This window comes from Lithobates pipiens, unplaced genomic scaffold (genome assembly GCF_037356315.1).
Source record: "Lithobates pipiens isolate NorthernLeopardFrog02 unplaced genomic scaffold, aLitPip1_a1.2 Scaffold_25, whole genome shotgun sequence".
NCBI lineage: Eukaryota > Metazoa > Chordata > Amphibia > Anura > Ranidae > Lithobates > Lithobates pipiens.
The window spans coordinates 161,091,570-161,113,673 of NW_027507787.1; the positions used below are offsets into that span (position 1 = coordinate 161,091,570).

Sequence of the window (22,104 nt, forward strand, 5' to 3'; positions counted from 1 at the left end):
AAAATGTCCAAATTGGGCCCAATTAGCCATTGTCCCTCCTCTGAGTCATGTGACTCGTTAGTGTTACAAGGTCTCAGGTGTGAATGGGGAGCAGGCGTGTTAAATTTGGTGTTATCACTCTCATTCCGGCCACTGAAAATTCAACATGACACCTCATGGCAAAGAATTCTCTGAGGTTCTGAAAAAAATAATTGTTGCTCTACATAAAGATAGCCTAGGCTATAAGAAGATTGCCAAGACCCTAAAACTGAGCTGTAGCACGGTGGTCAAGACCATACAGCGGTTTAACAGAACAGGTTCTACCTCGCCATGGTCGACCAAAGACGTTGAGTGCATGTGCTCAGCGTCATATCCAGAGGTTGTCTTTGGGAAATAGACATTTGAGTGCTGCCAGCATTGCTGCAGAGGTTGAAAGGCTGGGAGGTCAGCCTGTCAGTTCTCAGACCATACACCACACACGGCATCAAAATGGTCTGCATGGCTATCGTCCCAGAAGGAAGCCTCTTCTAAAGATGAGGCACAAGAAAGCCCGCAAACAGTTTGCTGAAGGCAAGGACATGGATTTCTGGAACCATGTCCTGTAGTCTGATGAGACCAAGATAAATGTATTTGGTTCAGATGGTGTCAAGCATGTGTGGCGGGAAAAACAGGTGAGGAGTACAAAGACAAGTGTGTCTTGTCTACAGCCAAGCATAGTGGTGGGAGTGTCCTGGTCTGGGGCAGCATGAGTTCTCCTGGGACTGGGGAGTTAGTTCATTGAGGGATCCATGAATGACAGCATGTACTGTGATATACTGAAGTAGAGCATGATCCACTCCCTTCGGAGACTGGGCCACAGGGCAAGACGACCACTGCTTTGCTAAAGAAGCTGAGGGTAAAGGTGACAGACTGGCTAAGCATGTCTTCAGACCTAAACCTTATTGAGCATCTGTGGTGCATCCACAAATGGAAGGTGGAGGAGCGCAAGGTCTCTAAAATCCACCAGCTCTGTGATGTCATCATGGAGGAGTGGAAGAGGACTCCAGTGGCAACCTGTGAAGCTCTGGTGAACTCCATGCCCAAGAGGGTTAAGGCAGTGCTGGAAAATAATGGTGGCCACACAAAATATTGAAACTTTGGGCCCAATTTAGACATTTTCATTTAGGAGTGTACTCACTTTTGTTAACGGTGGTTTAGACATTAGTGGCTGTGTGTTGAGTTATTTTGAGGGGACAGCAAATTTACACCATTATACAAGCTGTACACTCACTTCTTTACATTGTAACAAAGTGTAATTTCTTCAGTGTTGTCAGAAGATTTGATAAAATATTTACAAAAATGTGAAGGGTGTACTTACCTTTGTGAGATGCTGTATTTCTAAAGGTGCTGTTGACAAGAAATTTTCACGACATCGGTAACAACCTACACAATCCATACATACAAAGAAACCAGAGCATATAAGTTCAGAAATTAAGTTGTGCGTAATAAAAATGGAGTGACACGGGAAACTTATTGAACATGCTAGCTAAAATGTATCAAGCTACAAGCTACTTGGTACAAAATCCTTTTTTGGTAATGAGCTTCAAGACACCTCCTGTATGGAGAAACTAGTCCCATGCATTGCTCAGGTGTGATTTTGACCCATTCTTCCACACAGTTTTCACATCTTGAAGGTTCCGTGGGCCTCTTCTACGAGCTCTGATCTTTATTATTTCCATAGATTTTTTATTGGATTTAAATCAGGTGATTTGCTGGGCCATTCTAACAGCTTTATTTTCTTTCTTTGCAACCAATTGAGAGTTTCTGTGGCTTTGTGTCTGGGATCATTGTCTTGCTGAAATGTCCACCCTCGTTTCCATTGAACAACAGCCCCACACCATGATGTTCCCACCTCCAAACCTCACTGTTGGCATGGGGGTGTTTTTGGGGTGATGTGCCATTTGACCTCCACATATGGTGGTTATTATGTCATCCAAAGCGTTCAGTTTTGGTCTCATCTAACCAGACTATATTCTCCGAGTATTTTACAGGCTTCTCTAAATGTTGTGCAACAAACTTTAAACTAGCTTCAACATGCTTTTTGTTTAGCAATGGAGTTTTGCATGGTGAGCGTGCATACAGGCCATGGCGGTTGAGTGCATTATTTATTGTTTTCTTTAAAACAATTATACCTGCTAATTCCAGGTCTTACTTAAGCTCTCCAAAAGTGGCCCCTGGCTCTTGGACAACTCTTCTTATAATTATTTTCACTCCTCTGTCAGAAATCTTGCGAGGAGCACATGGTCTTGGCTAGTTTATGGTGAAATTATGTTCTTTTAACTTCTTTATTATGACCCAAACAGTGCTCACCGGAACATTCAGAAATTTTGAAATCTTTCTGTAACCAATGCCATCAGTATGTTTTCCAACAATAAGTTTGCAAAGGTCTTGAGAGAGCCGCCTTTGTGGCACCTTGGTAAGGAAACACCTTTTTTAGTCCATCATTTGATATGGAACCAGCTGATATTAATTTTCACTGACAAGGAGCAGGATTGCTTTCTATTTTCTAATAGATTTCAGCTGGTGTTTTGGCTTTCCTTGCCTTTTTGCACCTCCCTTTCTTAATGTGTTCAATACTTTTAACCTGTGTCATTCCATTTTATTACACAGAACTTAATTTCTGAACTTCTTATTGGATTTTGTCTCCTTGCATGCATGGATTGCATGGCTTTTTATCAACATGTGGTGAAAATTTCACATCAATATATTTACCTAGAAAAATGGTTCAATACTTATTTTACCCGCTGTATCTGCATTATTCTTGGAATACTCCTTGGTGGTTCTTGTTCAGGCACTGCCAGGTATAGGGTGACAACACCCTGTCTTTGTCTCCCAGTTGAACTCTTGCAATGCCACTCTGTCACGCAAGCTTCCAGTGGAGACTATAAGTGGCCAGTTTGGCATGCATTACCCAGGCATATATTATACCTATGGTAGGGTTTAACCCATCGCTGTTCTCACCATCAGGGAATCTGTCCTGAAAAATGCCATGCAGTCATCGTTATAGAGGAGAATTTTAAAATACACTTGACCGAAAATGTCTCGAAAGCAACTGCAGGCAGTAAGGGGAAATAAGAAGTCACACCAAACACAGGCCGTCCTAATTTTTCCACAATTCTCAAGTCAGTCACAAAATCATCAGATTGTCCACTCCCATACCAAAAATTAACTAGCTCTAGTAGATCACGCTGAGTATACAAAACATCTATCAGGATCATAAATCCTGCTCATCACATAATTATCTACAAAACATCATAATGTTCAATTAGCTGATGTAGACAGCATAAATCTAGAGACTTTTTATTTAGTGCCCTCATAAAATGACTATGTCATAAAACCATTAGCAGAGAAATTAAAGAAATACACATTTGTAGTTTGGCTCTACTTTACCTGAGGCTGCTCTTTCATACAACAAGCACACAAAATAGATTTATATTCCATAAATCCTGATATGATAAAATTATAGCCATAACAAGCATATAAAGAAGGTCATAATTAACTTGCCAGATGCCAGACATGCCTAGGTTATAATTTGCCCTTACTCAATATGGCCACAGCCAGAAATGCTAGAGGGGTGATTTTCAAAGTGATTTCTCAACACATGAAAACATGGAAACATGGATGGATGGAGTAGATTGCTTTGAATATTAACAGTGTATTAAATAGTGTTTTTGGTGCTCAGGTGCAGTAAAGGTGTCACAGTTTAGTCTGCAGTTTATTGACTGCGTAATTCTTACCTCCTTGCTGCAGTGGTTCTGCTAGACCTCTGATTCTTTTCAAATGTTTTTTTTGTTGGCTTCTGTGCTTACCTATGGGCGTCACCTGCTATACTGTGGGTTTTTATTTCCTTCCCTTCTATCACTTCTTGGCCCGCCTACTAGTTTGCTTTCCTACTATATAAAACATGCTCAGTACAGTCCACGTTGTCAGAATAACTTCCTAGCTTCCTGAGCTCCTGTTTGCTCTGTGTTTCACATATTGAGTGTCTGACTTCTCGTGTACCAACCACAGCGTTATTTTCCGTTAGTGCTTATATGCCACCTGCCTTGACCTCAGCTTGTTTCCCAGATCATTTTCTGTCTCCTGTCTCCTGCATATGCAAGTGGTTTTGGTATTGTCAGCTGGGCATACCAGGGGGCCGCAAGCTTGTTCCAGCTTGCCTCAAGTCCATTCCCACCATCAGGGCCCTGGTGAAGAAGCAGGCTGGGGCTTAGACTTTGTGCACTGGGGATCCCTGGGTTGGTATTGTACAAGGACTCATTACCACGGACTCCTGACATCCAGAGAAATAGGAATCAGCAGTGTAAAGCAATTAGGCACAGAAGCATTGTGTATTGCCATGAACCCAACATGATTAAGCATGTACATGTTATTTTGTACCACAATATTCTAGATGTTGTATAGTAATACTAACACCAACTACATTGTAAGACCAAAGCTTCTGGATACCTGGCTAAAAGTATGTAACCACCCCTTTAAATGACTGATTTAACATATTTCTAGGGAAGGGTACTGTTAATGCTACAGTATATAAAGACATTTAGAAAAATTGTACTCTATCAACCTTGTTGCAGCGGTTTGGGAGAAGTCCTTGTTTTGTTCTAGCATGACTGTAACAGTGTGCACAAAGCTAGCTCAAGTAATACATGGTTTGACCAGTTTGGTGAGGAGGAACTCGAGTGGCCTGCACAGAGCCCTGACCTCAACCCTATTGAACGGTTTTGGAATGAACTGGAATGTCAATGGTGAGCCAGGTCTTCTCATCCAACACCAGTACCTGACCTCATAATTGTTCTTTTGCCTGAATGGGCACACTTTCCCACAGATACACTTAAAGTTCTTGTGGAAAGTCTTCCTAGAAGAGCAATAGGAGCCAACTAATTTTAATGGCTATAGCATTATTCTACCCCTGTGTACAAGGCCAGCTTAATTAAGACATGGTTTGACCAGTATGGTTTATTCAAGAAGCCTGCATAGAGCCCTAACCTCAAGCCTACTGAACATTTTTGGTATGAAATGGAATGCTGATTGTGAGCCAGGTCTAGTCATCCAACACCAGTACTTGGCTTTACAATTGTTCTTTTGCCTGAATGGGTATAAATTCCCACAGATACACTCGAAATCTTGAGCGGAGACTGTTATAGCCACAAATGGGGCCAACTCAATATTAATAGCTATGCTTTTTGGAAAAGAATGTCCAACATGGTGGTCATCATCAACTTTTGGTCTTCTATTGCAATTAAGTTCTTTTTTAACCCTATGGAACAATATGTTCTTTTAACATATAATAAACAGAACCTTGATACAATGAAAACAATAATATAAACAAGTTGTTTGCTTAATTGAGAATTCATATAAGCCTATAAAATATTAACCGCCGGGAGCCAAAGGCGGCTTAATTATGTGTACAGTAGCAAACTAATTAACAGATGTCATTTTTATGCAAATCAGCATGTTCTCCCTTAGAATACGCTCAGTTAATTACATTTGAAAGTCAGGAGAGAAGTCGTAAAACTTTAAGCATTTTTCCATCACTGCCGATTGTCCAAAACTTCCTCGCTTCTTCCCGTGGTGACATCTTTCTCGTAACCGAAATATAGAAAATAATGGAGTTTATTCAGATGATGATTTTTTTTTCTCTCCTATCTTTTCATTGCAGCCAGATGAAAAAATTTTTTTTTCTTGTGTCCTATTTCTACCTCGTGTTCAGCTTGACGTTCCCTGACACGAACAAGCTGAAGAGAAGCAGTACTTGTCAGCGTTTGATTGCGAGTTGTCAGCTGCTTCAGGCTAGCGTCAGAGCAAATATTGTAGAGCCTGGCAGTGATGGATTGTAGCGGTGTCTGTTATATAACAAAATGGTTTCATGTCACATTTTGATGATTTCTAATAGGAAACTTTTACATGGACAAGTGTGCGCTGTGCATGGAGGGCCTGGGCAAAGCCCGTTGGCCTGTCTTGTTAACCTCAGCTGCTCGAAAATTCAGAGTTATTTACAGGTTTTAAAGGCTGAGAAAATAAGTTGTCTTTTTTGCATTTTGTCACCATTTTAATTTAGCATATCTCTACAATACATGCCCAGTTCCTGGTGTTTTGGCTCTTTAAGAACAAGTAAAGGAAACACTTGATGCTCATCTGGGAATCCAGTGAGCTCCTCAATTGCTGCAGTAAGCTGACCCTGCTCAAGTAAAATCCCAAGCAGTGTTAGCAGCCCTCATTGCTGGGACAAGGTCCTATAGTACCCAAGGCAAAATGAACAAAATGTACCATACCTCTCCCTACCCCACATGAGCTGTGAACTACCATTCCAGTTGCCCTTTTTGCACCAACTCCTGCTGAATTGCCAAAGGAGGCCACCTCTTTGCCTACTCTTGGCCTGCCCAGTTCTCATCTGCTGGATGATAGAACGTGTCCAGAAGCCAATAATGGCTGAGCCACTCCAGCAATTTGTGTTAATTCTTTGTTCTGTTTCAAATACAGCTTTATGCATTGACATACAGTGGGTATGGAAAATAATCCACCCCCTTTAAAATAATAATATGTTGCTGCTTTGTAGCCTGAAATGAAGACAGACACAGTTTTTGCTTTATCCAGCTGTATTTACTAGTGCAACTTATAACATCCAAGTGAAACATATAACATCAACTTGTCAGAAAAAAAAATCAAAAACAGAATCACTGAATTGGAAAAAGGATCACCCCCCCACAAAAAAAAATAACAAAGAAATAGAAAACAGTATCACTGAGTTGGAAAAAGGATCACCCCCTTAGGTCAGTATATTGTTGGACCATATTTTCTTTAATTACATTGTTTAGTCTGTTGAGATATGTCTCTACTAACTTTGCATATCTAGACTTTGCAAAGTTTGCCCACTCTTCTTTGCAGAATTGCTCAAGTTCAGTTAACCACTTGCTGACCACCTTCGCGCCAATATACATCGGCAGAAGGGCTCGTACAGGCAAACTAACATACCTGCGCGTGGCCCTTTAAGATCGGGGTCGCGAGTCCCGCGGACTCGATCGCTGCGGAGATACCCATGATCGCCTCATAGAGAGGAAGAACGGGGAGATGCTAATGTAAACAAGCATCCCCCCGTTCTGCCTAGTGACAGTGTCCCTGATCTCTGCTCCCTGTGATCGGGAGCAGAGATCAGTGACGTGTTACACGTAGCCTCACTCCCCCACAGTTAGAAACACTCCCCAGGACACACTTAACCCCTACACTGCCTCCTAGTGGTTAACCCCTTCACTGCCAGTGTCATTTACACAGGAATCAGTGCATTTGTATAGCACTGATTGCTGTATAAATTACAGTGGTCCCAATCAAAAGTGCTAATTTTAAAGGCTAATATGCAAGATATGCAACAGACAGCACCAGCAATAAGGGGTATCTTCAGATGTATACTGTGCTGGAGGCACACAACACCAACTTTATCTCCTGCAGATGCCTGTATTAGAGAACACCAGCAATACAGGGTAGATACAGGTGTATACTGTGCTGTGCTGGAGGCACACAACACCCAGCAACTCCTGCTGATGCCTGTATTGGAGAACACCAGCATAAAAGGGTAGATACAGGTGTATGCTGTGCTGGAGGCACACAACACCCACTAACTCCTGCAGATGCCTGTATTAGAGAACACCAGCAAAAAAGGGTAGATACAGGTGTATACTGTGCTGTGCTGTGCTGGAGGCACAAAACACCCACTAACTCCTGCAGATGCCTGTATTAGAGGACACCAGCATAAAAGGGTAGATACAGGTGTATACTGTGCTGTGCTAGAGGCACACAACACCCACTAACTCCTGCAGATGCCTGAGAAAAGAACACTGTCCCTGCCTATCTTGCTCTTTCCCTGCACGCCGGAACACACTACACAAGGCCGCCGCGCTGGTGGCCTTATATAGTGTGGGACGTGTACTAAACCCCCTGAGCTATTATTAGCTTATGGCTCTCCTCGCTGCCGGCACTGTGATTGGCCAAGCATGTGGGGTCACAGTGTATGCTTGCCCAATCATGAGCCAACAATGCACTTCGATGGTGTAGTGCACTGTGGGCCATTAGTGCCATACGAATTTGGTGCGAATGGTCCACAAAGTTCTGAATTCGCCGAACAGACGAATGACCGATGTTCGAGTCGAACACCGAGCCCATCCCTAATCCCAACAAACTAAAGGCTGAATTTAATGCAAAAGGTGGTTTAACAAAATACTGACACAAGGGGGTGATCCCTTTTCCAACTCAGTGATTCTGTTTTTGATTTTTTCTCTGATATGTTGGTGTTATATCTTTCACTTAGATGTTATAAGCTGCACTCGTAAATACAGCTGGATAACACAAAAACTGTGTCTATCTTTATTTCAGCCTGCAAAGCAACAAAACGTGATTATTTTAAATGGTGGCGGTGAGGGGGGGATTGGATTCTTTTCAATACCAACTGTACCTCCTTAGACCCAGTGGGGTTGATTTATTAAAACTGGAGAGTTCAAAATCTGGTGCAGCTGTGCATGGTAGCCAATCAGCTTCTAACTTCAGCTTGTTCAATTAAGCTTTGATTTCAAAAAAAGCGTGGAAGCTAATTGTTTTTTATGCAGAACTGCACAAGATTTTCCACTCTCCAGTTTTAGTAAATTAACCCCAGTCTGTCCAGAAAGCATGGTCACCTCCTGAAACGGCACCATCCACAAGCAGCTTAACTCTTCAATAAGACAGAAAAGTTGTGTATAACATATTTTAGGGCCACGGTGCCAGTTTAAGAATGCCGCTGAAGCTGGGGAAGCTAAACTCTCGCAGTCACCAGGGAGAAAGGTGCAGGCTGTCAAAGTTGCTCATGTGAAGCAATGCATATATGCATCAAAGAAGTGCCACACATCCAGCCCATCCAGCCACTTAAAGAGGAAGTAAACCCTGATGAGTTTACTTCCTCTTTCATTCCCTGCAAAGGCAAAGTATAATGGACTACTATGCATCGCATAGTAGCCCATTATGTGTCACTTACCTGACACAGGAGCCAGCGAAGTCGCCGCTGTCCCCTGTAGTCTGCCGCATCCATCTTGTTGGTGGGGTCGCGCAGCTCCGCCGCTGTCATTCGGCGAAGCCGCGATGACTTCACTCCCACGCATGCGCACAGAAGTCGACACGCGCGGCAGCTCCATTCTTGGAAATGCCGCGCTCAGTGCGCCTGCGCATGCGCCGTAGACAACGGTGCCCGTTTTCGGGCAAATATCTCCTAAACCATATAGGTTTAGGAGATATTGCTTGGACCTACAGGTAAGCCTTAATCTAGGCTTACCTGTAGGTCAAAGTGGTTTGTAAGGGTTTACAACCACTTTAAGGTGTACACTTGAAAATGGCCTTTGCTTAGCCTACGGGAGCATAATCATCATAATTGCACTGCACCCAGTTCACATGTGAATCACACATGAATGTACAGCACATTCCTGTGCAATTCATGGTGTACACCGCCCATCACTTCAGCTAACTGCAGTAAAAAGTATATTTTTCAAGTTTACATAAGTATAGGAAATCAGTGACTTTCTTGAGCTCTCTCTCTTCAAATAGTTAACACAGGGAACATAGAAGAGGTGGACAGGGTCTAACCAGGACCAAACTATCTAGCACTAAAAAGGAGGGGAGGGCAGAGGAAGATAAAATCACATAGGTAAGCAAACTGTAGTTGCCAGAAACTGCCAATAGATGTCAGCATACTAATGAGCAATAATAATCTAATGCAGTTCAATGCAACACAGAAAAATGACATGAAAGTGGGCAGAACATTCCTGTTTCAAAATGTAATATTTACAATCTCTGATTGTGGCTAAGGGAGTGCATACAGATAAAAATGTTGAAAATTTTATATTTTTGTTCATTGAAAAGTTTTTTAAATGGTTCATGTTGGGCTCTTTTGCATTCAGGGAGAAGCGTGCATCATGGGTGCCAAGAGGACTTACATGAAGAGGAGATCAGAGAGGAAGTGCATGCAGGGGAGATACGCCGGGGCCATGTCTTCTGAGCCGTGTGTCTGTACTGAGGCAGACTTTGAATGGTGAGTGTGAAAGTGTCAAATTTGATGCTTCATGCTTCATGTTGTGGTATTGTATTCCTTGTTCAGGACTTTGTTCCTTTGTTCATGTATAGAAAGTACAGTCCTCATGTACTCAACAGCCAAGCAGTGACATAAAGGTGACCTCCAGCCTTCCCTTCAGTCTTGCACAGTTGTACAGGCTTCTCTTCAAAACTAAAAAACATAAAATAAATAATATAGACCAGTCCAAAGTGATTAATAGAAAAGTCCAAGTAATTCCAGGTGGAACTACAAACCCAGAGTGCAACATACACATCCATGTGGAAGGACAATCTGAACTAACAAAAGGTCAAATACGCCTGTCCCCCTTTGACTGTCAGTCATTGGCTCTCTGCTCTGTGCTCACTGGAGTGCTGGGCTGTGGAGAGGTTGGAAGAAGCCAGCTCAGCCTCATAGCTACTCGCTGAGAGGTGGAACTGAGTACTGATCCGAGCATGTGGGTGGATCCTGACCATATGGATGCAATCATTCCCGAGCCTTGACCGCCTCTGTGACGTCTGTCGACAGCGAGCTTTGACTGTACTTCTTCTTTAACCTGTCTCAACCTTCAGAGGTTGTTAGGGGTTCCTTGAGCTGTGACAAACTGATCTCTTGCCTCGTGGTACTGCTTACTGTATTTCCAGACCTGGTCACTCGGCAGAACCAGAAACATGGGACCAGTAGAGCCACTGCTCTTGACTCTTACATTTATAATCACTGACACCAGTTACCTTTTTAGCTATCTATAATAATGGCATTCCTACCATTGACCCTCAGTGTGAGGTGTATTCTTCCAATGTACCCCCTAATGTAACCAGCCATGTCTCCCTCTAACCATCAATGTAAGTAAAGTAAAATGCAATAAGCCCTTCTGCCACTGACTACCAATGCAGAGGGGCATTCCAATACTGTCCACCAATGTAGGAGGGCCTTCCCACACTGACCACCTAGGTAGGAGGGCCTTCCGATACTGGCCATCAATGTAGGTGGGCCTTTTGACATTGACCACCAATGTAGGAGGGTTTTCCGATACTGCCCATCAATGTAGTAAGGTCTTCTCATATTGTCAACCAATGTAGGCGGGTCTTCTGATACTTTCCACCAATGTAGGAGGGCCTTCCAATATTGACCACCAATGTAGGAGGGCCTTCCCATACTGTCCACCAATGTAAGAGGGCATTCCAATATTGACCACCAATATAGGAGGGCCTTCCGATACTGTCCATCAATGTAGGATAGCCTTCTGACATTGACCACCATTGTAGAAAGGCCTTCTGATACTGACCACCAATGTAGGAGGGTCTTCCAATACTGTCCATCAATGTAGGAGGGTCTTCCGACATTGACCACTGATATAGGAAGGCCTTCCGATACTGTCCATAAATGTAGGAAAGCCTTCTGACATTGACCACAAATGTAAGGAGGGCCTTCTGATACTGAAAAAACTGTAAGAGGGCCTTCTGTCACTCACCACCAATTTAGGTGGACTTTCTGACTACCAATGTAGGAGGGACTTCCAATGCTATCCACCAATGTAGGAGGACCTTCCTATACTGTCCACCAATATAGAAGGGCTTTCCGACATTGACCACCACTGTAGGAGGGTCTTTCAACACTGACCAAGATCATATACTACATATCATAATATACTAGGAGCTGTAGATACAAATTTTAGCAGGGTTTCCCTGTTGCCTGAAAATTGATTCCTCCAATGGTAAAAGGTTGAGTAATTATGCCCTATGTGGACAACACTCAATCACAGTACTGCACCTATGAAAGAGCAACATTGTCACTCTAGGAGAGGAAGCATGATGGGGCAACAGAAAAACGCCTCTTTTTTCTTTTCCATAACATAGAGTTTAGTCCAAACTAGAAAAATAAGTTTACCTGCCCAATGGATTTCTGGCAGGATCAAGTGGCAGTTTTCTATTGCACCTAGCTAAAATTAGCTAAGCTAAACTTTTTTTTATTGGTACAGTATATTTAACAGATCAATAGACAGCGATGGGAGACCTTCATCAGTAGGTTTATTTAGATATACTTTAACAGAATAAAAATTTTTCAAACATCATTGATGTATCTCTTCTTCCTGATGAACTAAGCAAATGCTACTCCCAGCATCTCCCAACCATCTCAGCCAGCATGGCTTGAATAGTTCCCCTTGTCACCCATAATCTTCCAAGCTTTCTGTAACTTGTTCTTGTCCTCTTTATTGTGGAGCAGTTCATGCTACGGCTGCGATAAACCGTATTCAAGCTTCATCTTCCTTTTATTCGGCAGGTACACTCCGGCCCAGCCGTAGTATAAATCTTTACACTACTGAGCAGTCAGTTTAAAACAAGAACATCCGTTAACAGAAGCTTCCATTAATCTTCCCGTGATGTGGGCTTTGGTAATATTCCGTCCCTATCTGCTCCAATAAATCCCCTTTAAATCAAGCGGTAGCAAGGAGCTTTCATATAGACTGAATACCAGATGCACCATTAAACTGATAGATGTTCTCCGCATTAATTAAAGGAGAGTAGGGGTTTCGGAGAAGACAATGCCGGAGACTCCAATGTGGAACATTATTGTGTATGCTGCATCAAAAAGACCCATTAAAGTGCATCAATCGTCCCCACACAACAAAGCAAGATGTTTGGAAGCTTTTTTTTTTTTAAAGATGATTTTCTTGAAAGTTAGAACATCAATATTTCTTGCACTCAGGATGCGCTATCATGTTTTTTTAACCTAAATATATTGTGTATGTATATATATATATATATATATATATATATATATATATATATATATATATATATATATATTTTTTATATTTATACCTGCACAGAATTCTGACCTCAACCCTATAGAGAACCTTTTAGATGAATTACAGCGGAGACTGCGTGCCAGGCCTTCTCGTTCAACATCAGTGCCTGGCCTCACAGATACGCTTCTGGAAGAATGGTCAAACATTACCATAGACACACTCCTAAACCTTGTGGGCAGCCTTCCAAGAAGAGTGTAAACTGGTATGGTTGCAAAGGGTGGGCCAACTCAATATTGAACCCTACAGTGCAGGTGTCCCAATACTATTGGTAATATATATATATATATATATATATTACCAATAGTATTGGGACACCTGCACTGTAGGGTTCAATATTGAGTTGGCCCACCCTTTGCAACCATACCAGTTTACACTCTTCTTGGAAGGCTGCCCACAAGGTTTAGGAGTGTGTCTATGGTAATGTTTGACCATTCTTCCAGAAGCGTATCTGTGAGGCCAGGCACTGATGTTGAACGAGAAGGCCTGGCACGCAGTCTCCGCTGTAATTCATCTTAAAGGTTCTCTATAGGGTTGAGGTCAGAATTCTGTGCAGGTATAAATATATATATATATATATATATATATATATATATATATATATATAATTTATATATATATATATATATATATATATATATATATATATATTATATTATATATATATATATATTATTTATATATATATATATATATATATATATATATATATATATATATATATATATATATATATACACACACACACACACACATGACATCCCTCCTCATCTGGGCAGTATGGTCATCTGCTGGCTTGACACCATCCTCAGGCAGTTCAACTTTTTAATAGGACACAAAAGTTAAATCCAATGCAACTTTTGGATATTGCAGGACAGAGGAGATTTTTCCAGTCTTTTGAAGTGTAAGAAGACAATGACATCCCTGAACCCTATCCCTACAAAATATTAACACTGACTGAGGGAACATGGAAGAAGCAAGGGGGGGTCTAGCCAGAACTAAAATAACTAGCCATAAACAGGCAGGTAAAACGGAGAGAGAAACCAAAATCACATAGTAAACAAGTTGTAGTGCCCCAATACCACTGAGTGTACTATAGAACAATAATAAACTGATGTAGTTTAATACATCACATAAAAATACATAAAGGTAAGGCAGAACACGCACACACACACACACGTATATTGGGGTTGATTTACTAAAAGCAAAATGGCTGTGCACTTTGCAAGTTCAGAGCTTAGTAAATGAAGGCAAGCTTCACTTTACCATAATTATCCAATCACATGCAAGGAAAATATAAACAACATTTTTGCTTGCACGCGATTGGATGGTAGAAGTCAGCAGAGCTCCCTCTCATTTACTAAGCTCTGGTGCAACTGCATTTGCAATATGCACAGTCTATTTGCCTTTAATAAATCAACCCTCTTATATATAGTTTACTAGGAAACATTTAAGGTGCTTCCTGGATTTTCTGAAGAAACAGCCCAGCAGTAACTGTCTCCTTTCAGACTGTCTCTCTCTGATCTCAACCAGAGCCAGAAGGAGGGAGGGTATTAGAAAAAGGGGTGGAGTCAAGACTCAGACTCAAAAGCTTTCTTTAGCAAAGGTTAGCAACCAATCATAATCCTTCTCACTGCTGCTCTGTCTTTAGCAGGGTGAGTTCTAATGGTTTCACTCTGAAGAACTAGGAACTCTTTAACACACAAGGGGGTAGGAAGCTGATTGGCTATCATGTACAACTGCGCCAGATTTTGCACTCTCCAGTTTTAGTAAATCAACCCCGCAGACACACAGTCACTTACTGAAAACTGAAAAAATAAGCACATTTCCTTTTAATATTAGCAAACTGCAATAGCTGATGGAGATAAATGTTATCACTAGAGTCCCTTTAAATACCCAAAGCTGTAAAGTTGCTTGAAGTAAATCCGTACTTTGGAATTATGCCTCCTCAGTCGTGCTTTACTTTTGTTTTCCTGGTTTCGTTTGCAGTAGATTAAATAAGCTACGAATTAAAGGTATCCTATACGCTCGAGTTTCTTCTGTTGAATGTAATTTGAGAAATAAAATATTGTGTTATCATCCCTCCAGCAGTTTGCAGACAGTTGCTGGTAGAACAGAGTGTTACAATGATATTATTAATTCCCCTTGGGCCCAGTGTTAGTGTGCAGGAGAGATTCTTGGCTTAGTAATTTGTCGATAAATGCTATTATGCAGACTGCCGCTCTGATTCATATCACCTCTAAAGTTAGGGGAAAACTTCAAAAGTTTACTTCTTTTTTTTTCTTTTTTATGGTGACATTTTGTTTCATGACAATTTCTCAAAGAAAGTGGAAAAGAACAGTCTGAATGAACCAATTAAATAAAGGAGTATAGAGTATATATACTTTCATATTATTTTATTTTCCTATAATTGTTAACATTATACTAAAAAAGTCAAATGAATATACATACACACTATATTGCAAAAGTATTGATATGCCTGCCTTTACACACACATAAACTTTAACGGCACCCCAGTCTTAGTCCGTAGGGTTCAATATTGAGTTGGCCCATCCTTTGAAGCTATAACAGCTTCAGCTCTTCTGGGAAGGCTGTCCACAAGGTTTGGGAGTGTGTCTATGGAAATGTGTGATCGTTCTTCCAGAAGCGCATTTGCGAGGTCAGGCACTGATGTTGAATGAGAAGGCTTGGCTCACAGTCTCCATTCTAATTCGTCCCAAAGGTGTTCTATCGGGTTGAGGTCAGGACTCAGTGCAGGTCAGTCAAGTTCCTCCACCCCAAACTCGCTCATCCATGTCTTTATGGACCTTGCTTTGTGCACTGGTCCAAATCATTTGGTGGAGGGGGGATTATGGTGTGGGGTTGTTTTTCAGGGGTTGGGCTTGGCCCCTTAGTTCCAGTGAAGGGAACTCTTAAAGCGGGAGTCCACCGGGACTCCGCGTTTTTTTTTTTTTTTTAAAAGCCAGCAGCTACAAATACTGCAGCTGCTGACTTTTAAAATAGTGACACTTACCTGTCCAGCACGCCCGCGATGTCGGCACCCGAAGCCAATCTGTAGATCGTTTCTCGGGTCCTGCCGCCGCCATCTTGGGTATGGGAATCAGGAAATGGAGCCTTTCGGCTTCATTTCCCGGTTCCCTACTGCGCATGCGCGAATCGCGCTGCGCAATAAGGATGCTCCCCGCTGCCTCTGGGATCTGTGGGTTTCCCAGCAGGCAGCGGGGCACTTGCGGAAAGGGGCGTAAGTTATGACCCTTTCTGCAGAGAGCTATCCCGGAAGTGGGTGCAGTTACCTGGATTATCCAGGTAACTGCACCCCCCTCCCCCTGAAAGGTGCCGATTGTGGCACCGGAGGGGGGGAGGGTTCCGATGAGCGGAAGGTCCACTTTAGGGTGGACCTTCGCTTTAAGGTGTCAGTATACCAAGACATTTTGGACATTTTCATGCTCCCAACTTTGTGGGAACAGTTTGGGGGTGGCCCCTTCTGGTTCAAACATGACTGTACACCAGTGCACAAAGCCAGGTCCATAAAGATATGTATGAGTCCTGACCTCAACTGATAGAACACCTTTGGGATGAATTAGAGTAGAGACTGCGGGACAGCTTTCACAGAAGAGTTGAAACTGTTATAGCTACAAAGGGTGGGCCAACTCAATATTGAACCCTACGGACTAAGACTAGGATGTCATTAAAGTTCATGTGCGTGTAAAGCCAGGTGTCCCAATACTTTTGGCTAGATAGATAGATAGATAGATAGATAGATAGATAGATAGATAGATAGATGAAGAGATAAATAAAGAGATACAGCCAATAGATAAACCCATTTTGAGACAATGGTCACTGGAAGTTTATAGATTGATACGATACAAAGATATTAATATATATTTAAAACACACATACATATTTTTTTACATACACAGACATTTTTGGAGGTAGGGGACTTTTACGGTACCAGAAACTCAAAAGAGAGAAAAATGTAATGAAAAAATATAAATTTATTTAACAAATAATCCACATATATATAAAATCCAACATTCAATACAGTTCCCTATGGCCTATAACAGAACCCCAATATGAAAAAACAGGTAACATTCTATTAAGAACCAACATGATCTCCATCCCAATGCGTTCAACATGTTTCGCTTTAATCGGTTTCCTCAGGAACAAGGGACTAGGAGTAGCCACGTCACAGAAAACAATATGTAACTCTCTAAATACACAGGACATAAAAGAGAACAAAAAAATCAATTAATGACTAACAATGAAAACACATAACTTTATAATGCAAATAACAAAACAATAAATGCAAAAATAGCATATAATATAATATTCCAAGTCAAAGATTGCAAATATGTGAAAAAAAAAAAAAAAAAACAACACCTCTTGCATAGCCCAAATGTTACGTGATCCCCTTACCTACAAAGAAAGGGAGAAACATCAACACAGAAAGGGGTTAGTCCTCATCAAAAGCATATTCCTTCACCAGCACTGCAGGCAATGCCTGATTGCCCTCAAGTATGGCCAAAAAAGCCCGTAGAGAGGTATGTGGTTGCTACATATGTCTCTGAAAAATATATATACGGTAGTACATGAATATGCAATTACAAAAGACTTTCTTTTCAGGTCTAGACATAAGGGTACAGGTAGGCAAAGAGCCCAACCAGGTTTGCATTAAAGGGACCATGCCTACCCACCTTATAAAAATGCTTGAGCAGAACTTGTTAGTAAAACAGGGAACTCAGGATAAGGACATAAGCCTTCAGAAAAATAATGTCTGCAAGATCTAGTGAAAAAAGAAATAACAAACATATATATATAGCCCCCTCAAAGTTATTGTGGTGCTATACCCCACATAAAAAATACAGATGATAAAAAAGGCAAAAAAGTTGCATAAAAACGCATCACATACCTCAAGACCCAAAGTCTCTCAGCTCTTAATGGTTCTGGGCTGCAAATGCTTGGCTTCACCGATTCACACAATATTGTAACAGAGAAAAAGGGGGGGGGGGGGAAGTAGTCCCACAGTGCCCAAACAGAGCCGTAAACGTCCCCTACCTCCAAAAATTTCTGTGTATGTATCGTTGTTGGGATGTTGGTACTATTACTGTGAGAAATTTGAACGGACCCCTGTCAGAGAATTTCTTAAAATATATATATTTTTTCTATAACTGTAAAAAATGTTTTATAATGAATGATGCTGATAACAATAATAATAATTATTATTATTATAAATCAAGAATTACAGTAGTGTTTGGTGCGTCATTTATTGACTTATAGGCTTTGTCAGAACATTTACCCATAAGAGACAATTAAAGAGCGAGCCAGGCACTCAACTTCTAGGTTAAAGTGGTATTAATTTACATCTTTGAAAATACTCTGACAGGCAGGGTTTTTATAACAGAAGAAACCCTTGTGTTCTCCTTTGTCATAAATGCCTCTATTGGCCTGTCAGCAGTATTTTAATCTGTACCATGATGACATGACTTCTGTGTGCATGGGCATAAGAGACATCATTACCACCCAGCCAGTGGCCGGAGAAAATTAACTCAGAAGGAAGACAGGGCAAAGATGGAAGCACCTAAGACCAGTTGAAACAGTGACAGCACAGCGCTGGAGGCCTTCTTTTGACAGGTAAGTCTACTATAATGTACTGATATGCAGTGCATACTAGCACGCTAAACGTCCTGGGGGACCATCCATTAGAAAAAAATGAGCAGCGTTTGATACCACTTTATATTTCCTGAGCCATCTCCCATTTCATTGCATATGAAGTCTAATGCAGCTGTGGTTGGATATTCATGTAATGACCACCTTTTGGAAAGCCTTTGTGAACATTGCCATGATGATCACATATTGTGACCAACACTAGTAGCAGATTTGTAATTATATGCTGCACTCTACCAACAAAGCATGACTCTTGCTACACCTCTTTTATGTTTTTAGTGATTATGGCTATGAGCGTCACAGCAATGGCCAGTGTCTCCCTGCCTTCTGGTATAACCCATCCTCACTGTCGAAGGACTGCAGCCTTGGCCAAAGCTACCTGAACAGCACTGGGTATGTATAATGACTAAACAGAGGATGTGACTTTGTTTCTGTTTTCCAATATTTCATCGCAAGTGAACATTAGTGTAAATGTAAATGGGATCTCTTGGTACAATTTTCATTTGCAGTACCCCAATTTATTGCCATGTGTGCAGGGGATCAGGATTTGGATGAGAGAGTGTGAATGGTATAGAGCATTTTAATCATGGCAGGCAGTGGTCATTGGCTAATATAAAAATTGGCCTTGTTATGACTAAGGCCATTGATACAACGGTCTGGAATTCACATTAAAGGATGAAATGTTCAAATGTTGGTATGTGTTAGTGAATGATGTTTGATCCATCAAATGCAAATTTGGACAAGGAATGTTCTTTATAAATGTGATAAAAAAATGCAAATAATCCCCTAAAGTTGTCCCTACGCCTTACAGTTTAATTGTATAATCTTCTCTAGATTGATCAAATCTATGTTATGTAAAGACCTACTATAACAACCCATTCAATGTGTATCCATTCAAGTAGCCCCTCATACTACAAAGATGCTGGTAGATCTAAAGAAGGTTGAAAAGTCAGCCGGTCTATGATCCGTTGCAATAGGCTTTCTACTTTTTGCATCTTCCTCTCAGACTTTATTAATCAGTAACATAAAACTTGTATTACAGTTACAGGAAGGTCGTGTCTAACAACTGCACAGATGGAGTTCGGGAACAGTACACGGCAAAGCCCCAGCAGTGTCCGGGGAAAGCGCCCCATGGCCTTCGTATCACTACAGTGGATGGAAAGTTAATAGCAGAACAAGGACATAATGTAACGTTTGTACTGCAGCTAGAGGAGGTATGTACCCTGTCCTCAGACCATCAAGAAATGTTGCTCAAAGCTGACATGGAGAAGGATTTATTTGCTAGAAACATGAAAGCCACAGTTTTTTTGAGTTCTAGTCATGGTAATACTGTGAGCACACCTGAACAGTGACCGGATATTAGACCAGGGGTCTTGATTTAGTCCAGTTGGTAAAATTTTCTTCCATCAGAGGTACGAATCTCATGTTTGCTCTAGAACACAGCGCTCCTGTACATCATAGTCCCCCCTGTACATCAGTGTCTTCAAAATTTCTTTTCACATCATAGCGCCCTCTTTACATCACTATCCTCAGCCCCCCTTTCACATCATAACTCTCCATCATAGCCCCCCCTTTAGAGCAGTCCAACGGTGCCCTCAGTTCTCCTTAACATCATACTGCCCCTGTTACACATGGCTGTAATACCGTCACATGTCATCGTGCTCCCTTTACACATCAACATGCCCCTTTACATTATCAGAATGCCCCTGTAGTGTACCCCCTTAAGCGCCACAAGTACCTGGGACCCCCCCATCCTGCACAGCCAGGCACACAGAATTTCCACAGTCACTCCAGAGTCAGAGAACAGTCCTTGACTTTGTTTTTTGTTTTGTTTTTTAGGGATATAAACTTGGATAGGGATTAGAAATGATAGGATTCCCACTTGACTTCAAACAAACTTCAGGGACAACTTCTCTTATATACAGTCCTATATACAGCCCCCCTTCTTCCTCCAGCACACTCTTGCTCGCAGAACCCAGCTATGTCACCTTGTAGTAATTTTGTAGCAATGGCCCATTACAGGCAGATACTCGCAGCCCCTATACTTGAAGAGCAGATAGGATGACACAGTTCCCACTTTCCCAGCACTTCCTCTCTGTGGTCACTGTTCCTAGCACCACCTCTTCAGGCACTGCCAACCCACCTGGCAGCAGCTAACCATTTTCATAGTCCTCCAGGCTAGCTTCTCCCTACAGTCCTCCAGACTGACACTCTCTCCACATTCTTCCAGACTGGCACTCACCAGCCCACGTGTCTGACTCTTAGAAGATCTCCCGGACATGCTGACCTGCTCCCGCTTTCCTCTCCTCGCTCCCATGCCTCCAGGAAGGGCATCCTCTGGATGCCATGGGGGATCCTTCAAGCACCTGAGCCCCAGACCCGAGGTCACTCCCCCAGACTAGGGGGCACCCTGCAAAGGCCTCCAACATCCTCCTAATTACTCCATCTTCCACCCGACTGCCAGCATGACTTGTGCTTACTTATGAGGTGGTCTGCCCCATGCCAGCCCTTGGCCAGCACTGGGGTTTGGCTGAGGCCCTCATAAATATTCCAAACAGCCCCTCCTAGCTACCACCCACTACATCTAGAACCTTCTTAAAGGTTCCAGAAAGAGTTGTCTGAATGAGTTATCCAGGCTCCAAGTCCTGGTTCACACTTCTATGTGGTGCGAGATCCCAGTGCAAATCAAATGTGATGTCCGTGCAATGCGATTTTAGCCATACAGATAGTATGGTTGATATTGCATCACATTTGGTCCAAACTCACACAGGACCCTTTTTTGGTCTGCACCAGAACCGAATCGCATGGGTATTCAAACCGATGCGATTCGATTCATGTCCGAACTGTCAGTTCGCAGTGCGATATGCGAAATGAAATGGGGGTGTCATTAACATTGTAGTGACACTCCCAGCAGTTCACATATGTTAACTGCCCTGTGAGTTGGGTGCGATGCGGGAACCCTGCAGGGTTCATGCATCGTGCAAGTGTGAACCGAGCCTGAGTCACTGAACCCTGACCCTGATTCACAACCCAGGTCTGGCTCTCAGCTAAACCAATTTACCTACTCTAACAACTAACCTATTTGCATCTAATCTAGCACACTAGAGGGCGCACATCACCATTACACATCACCATGCCCCTTCACATCACAGTGCCTGCAGTTATAGTCCCCCTCTCCTCCTTTACAGTTCCCCTGTAATTTGCAGCTTCCCCTGCACAGCCCTACCAGGACAGAAGCGCATAGCAGCTGGGTGTTCTCTCTCAGGTCTCTCATCTGGTTGCACTCTCATGCGCACAGCAGGCAGGGGGGGTGCTGCAGTTTGGGACAAAAGACGGGGGCTGCCCAACTTATTATGTTCTGTCCCAATCTACAGCACCTTCCACCCCTGCCTGCTGTCAGCATGAGATCACCAGCCAGGTGGGAGACTCAAGACAGAACACACCCAGACTGATAAGTGGCATGGCCTTGGTCCAGACAGGACTGTCGCTTAGTCTGGATCTGGACAACAGCCTGCCATAATGTGAACCCTGTATTAGACTAACTCAAAACCTA

The 22,104-nt window shown here is 42.3% G+C and overlaps 1 protein-coding gene across 5 annotated transcripts in view; it reads left to right on the plus strand.

The window, feature by feature from the left end:
- SORCS1 (sortilin related VPS10 domain containing receptor 1) overlaps window positions 1-22,104 on the plus strand; it is a 1,028,639-nt gene that overhangs the window by 867,506 nt on the left and 139,029 nt on the right. For all 5 annotated transcript variants that reach the window (XM_077455080.1, XM_077455083.1, XM_077455081.1 and 2 more), the window contains exons 16-18: window positions 9,933-10,063; window positions 18,831-18,944; window positions 19,594-19,765. In XM_077455080.1, coding sequence (XP_077311206.1) covers window positions 9,933-10,063; window positions 18,831-18,944; window positions 19,594-19,765 — 417 coding nt within the window. The remainder of the gene's footprint in view (window positions 1-9,932; window positions 10,064-18,830; window positions 18,945-19,593; window positions 19,766-22,104) is intronic.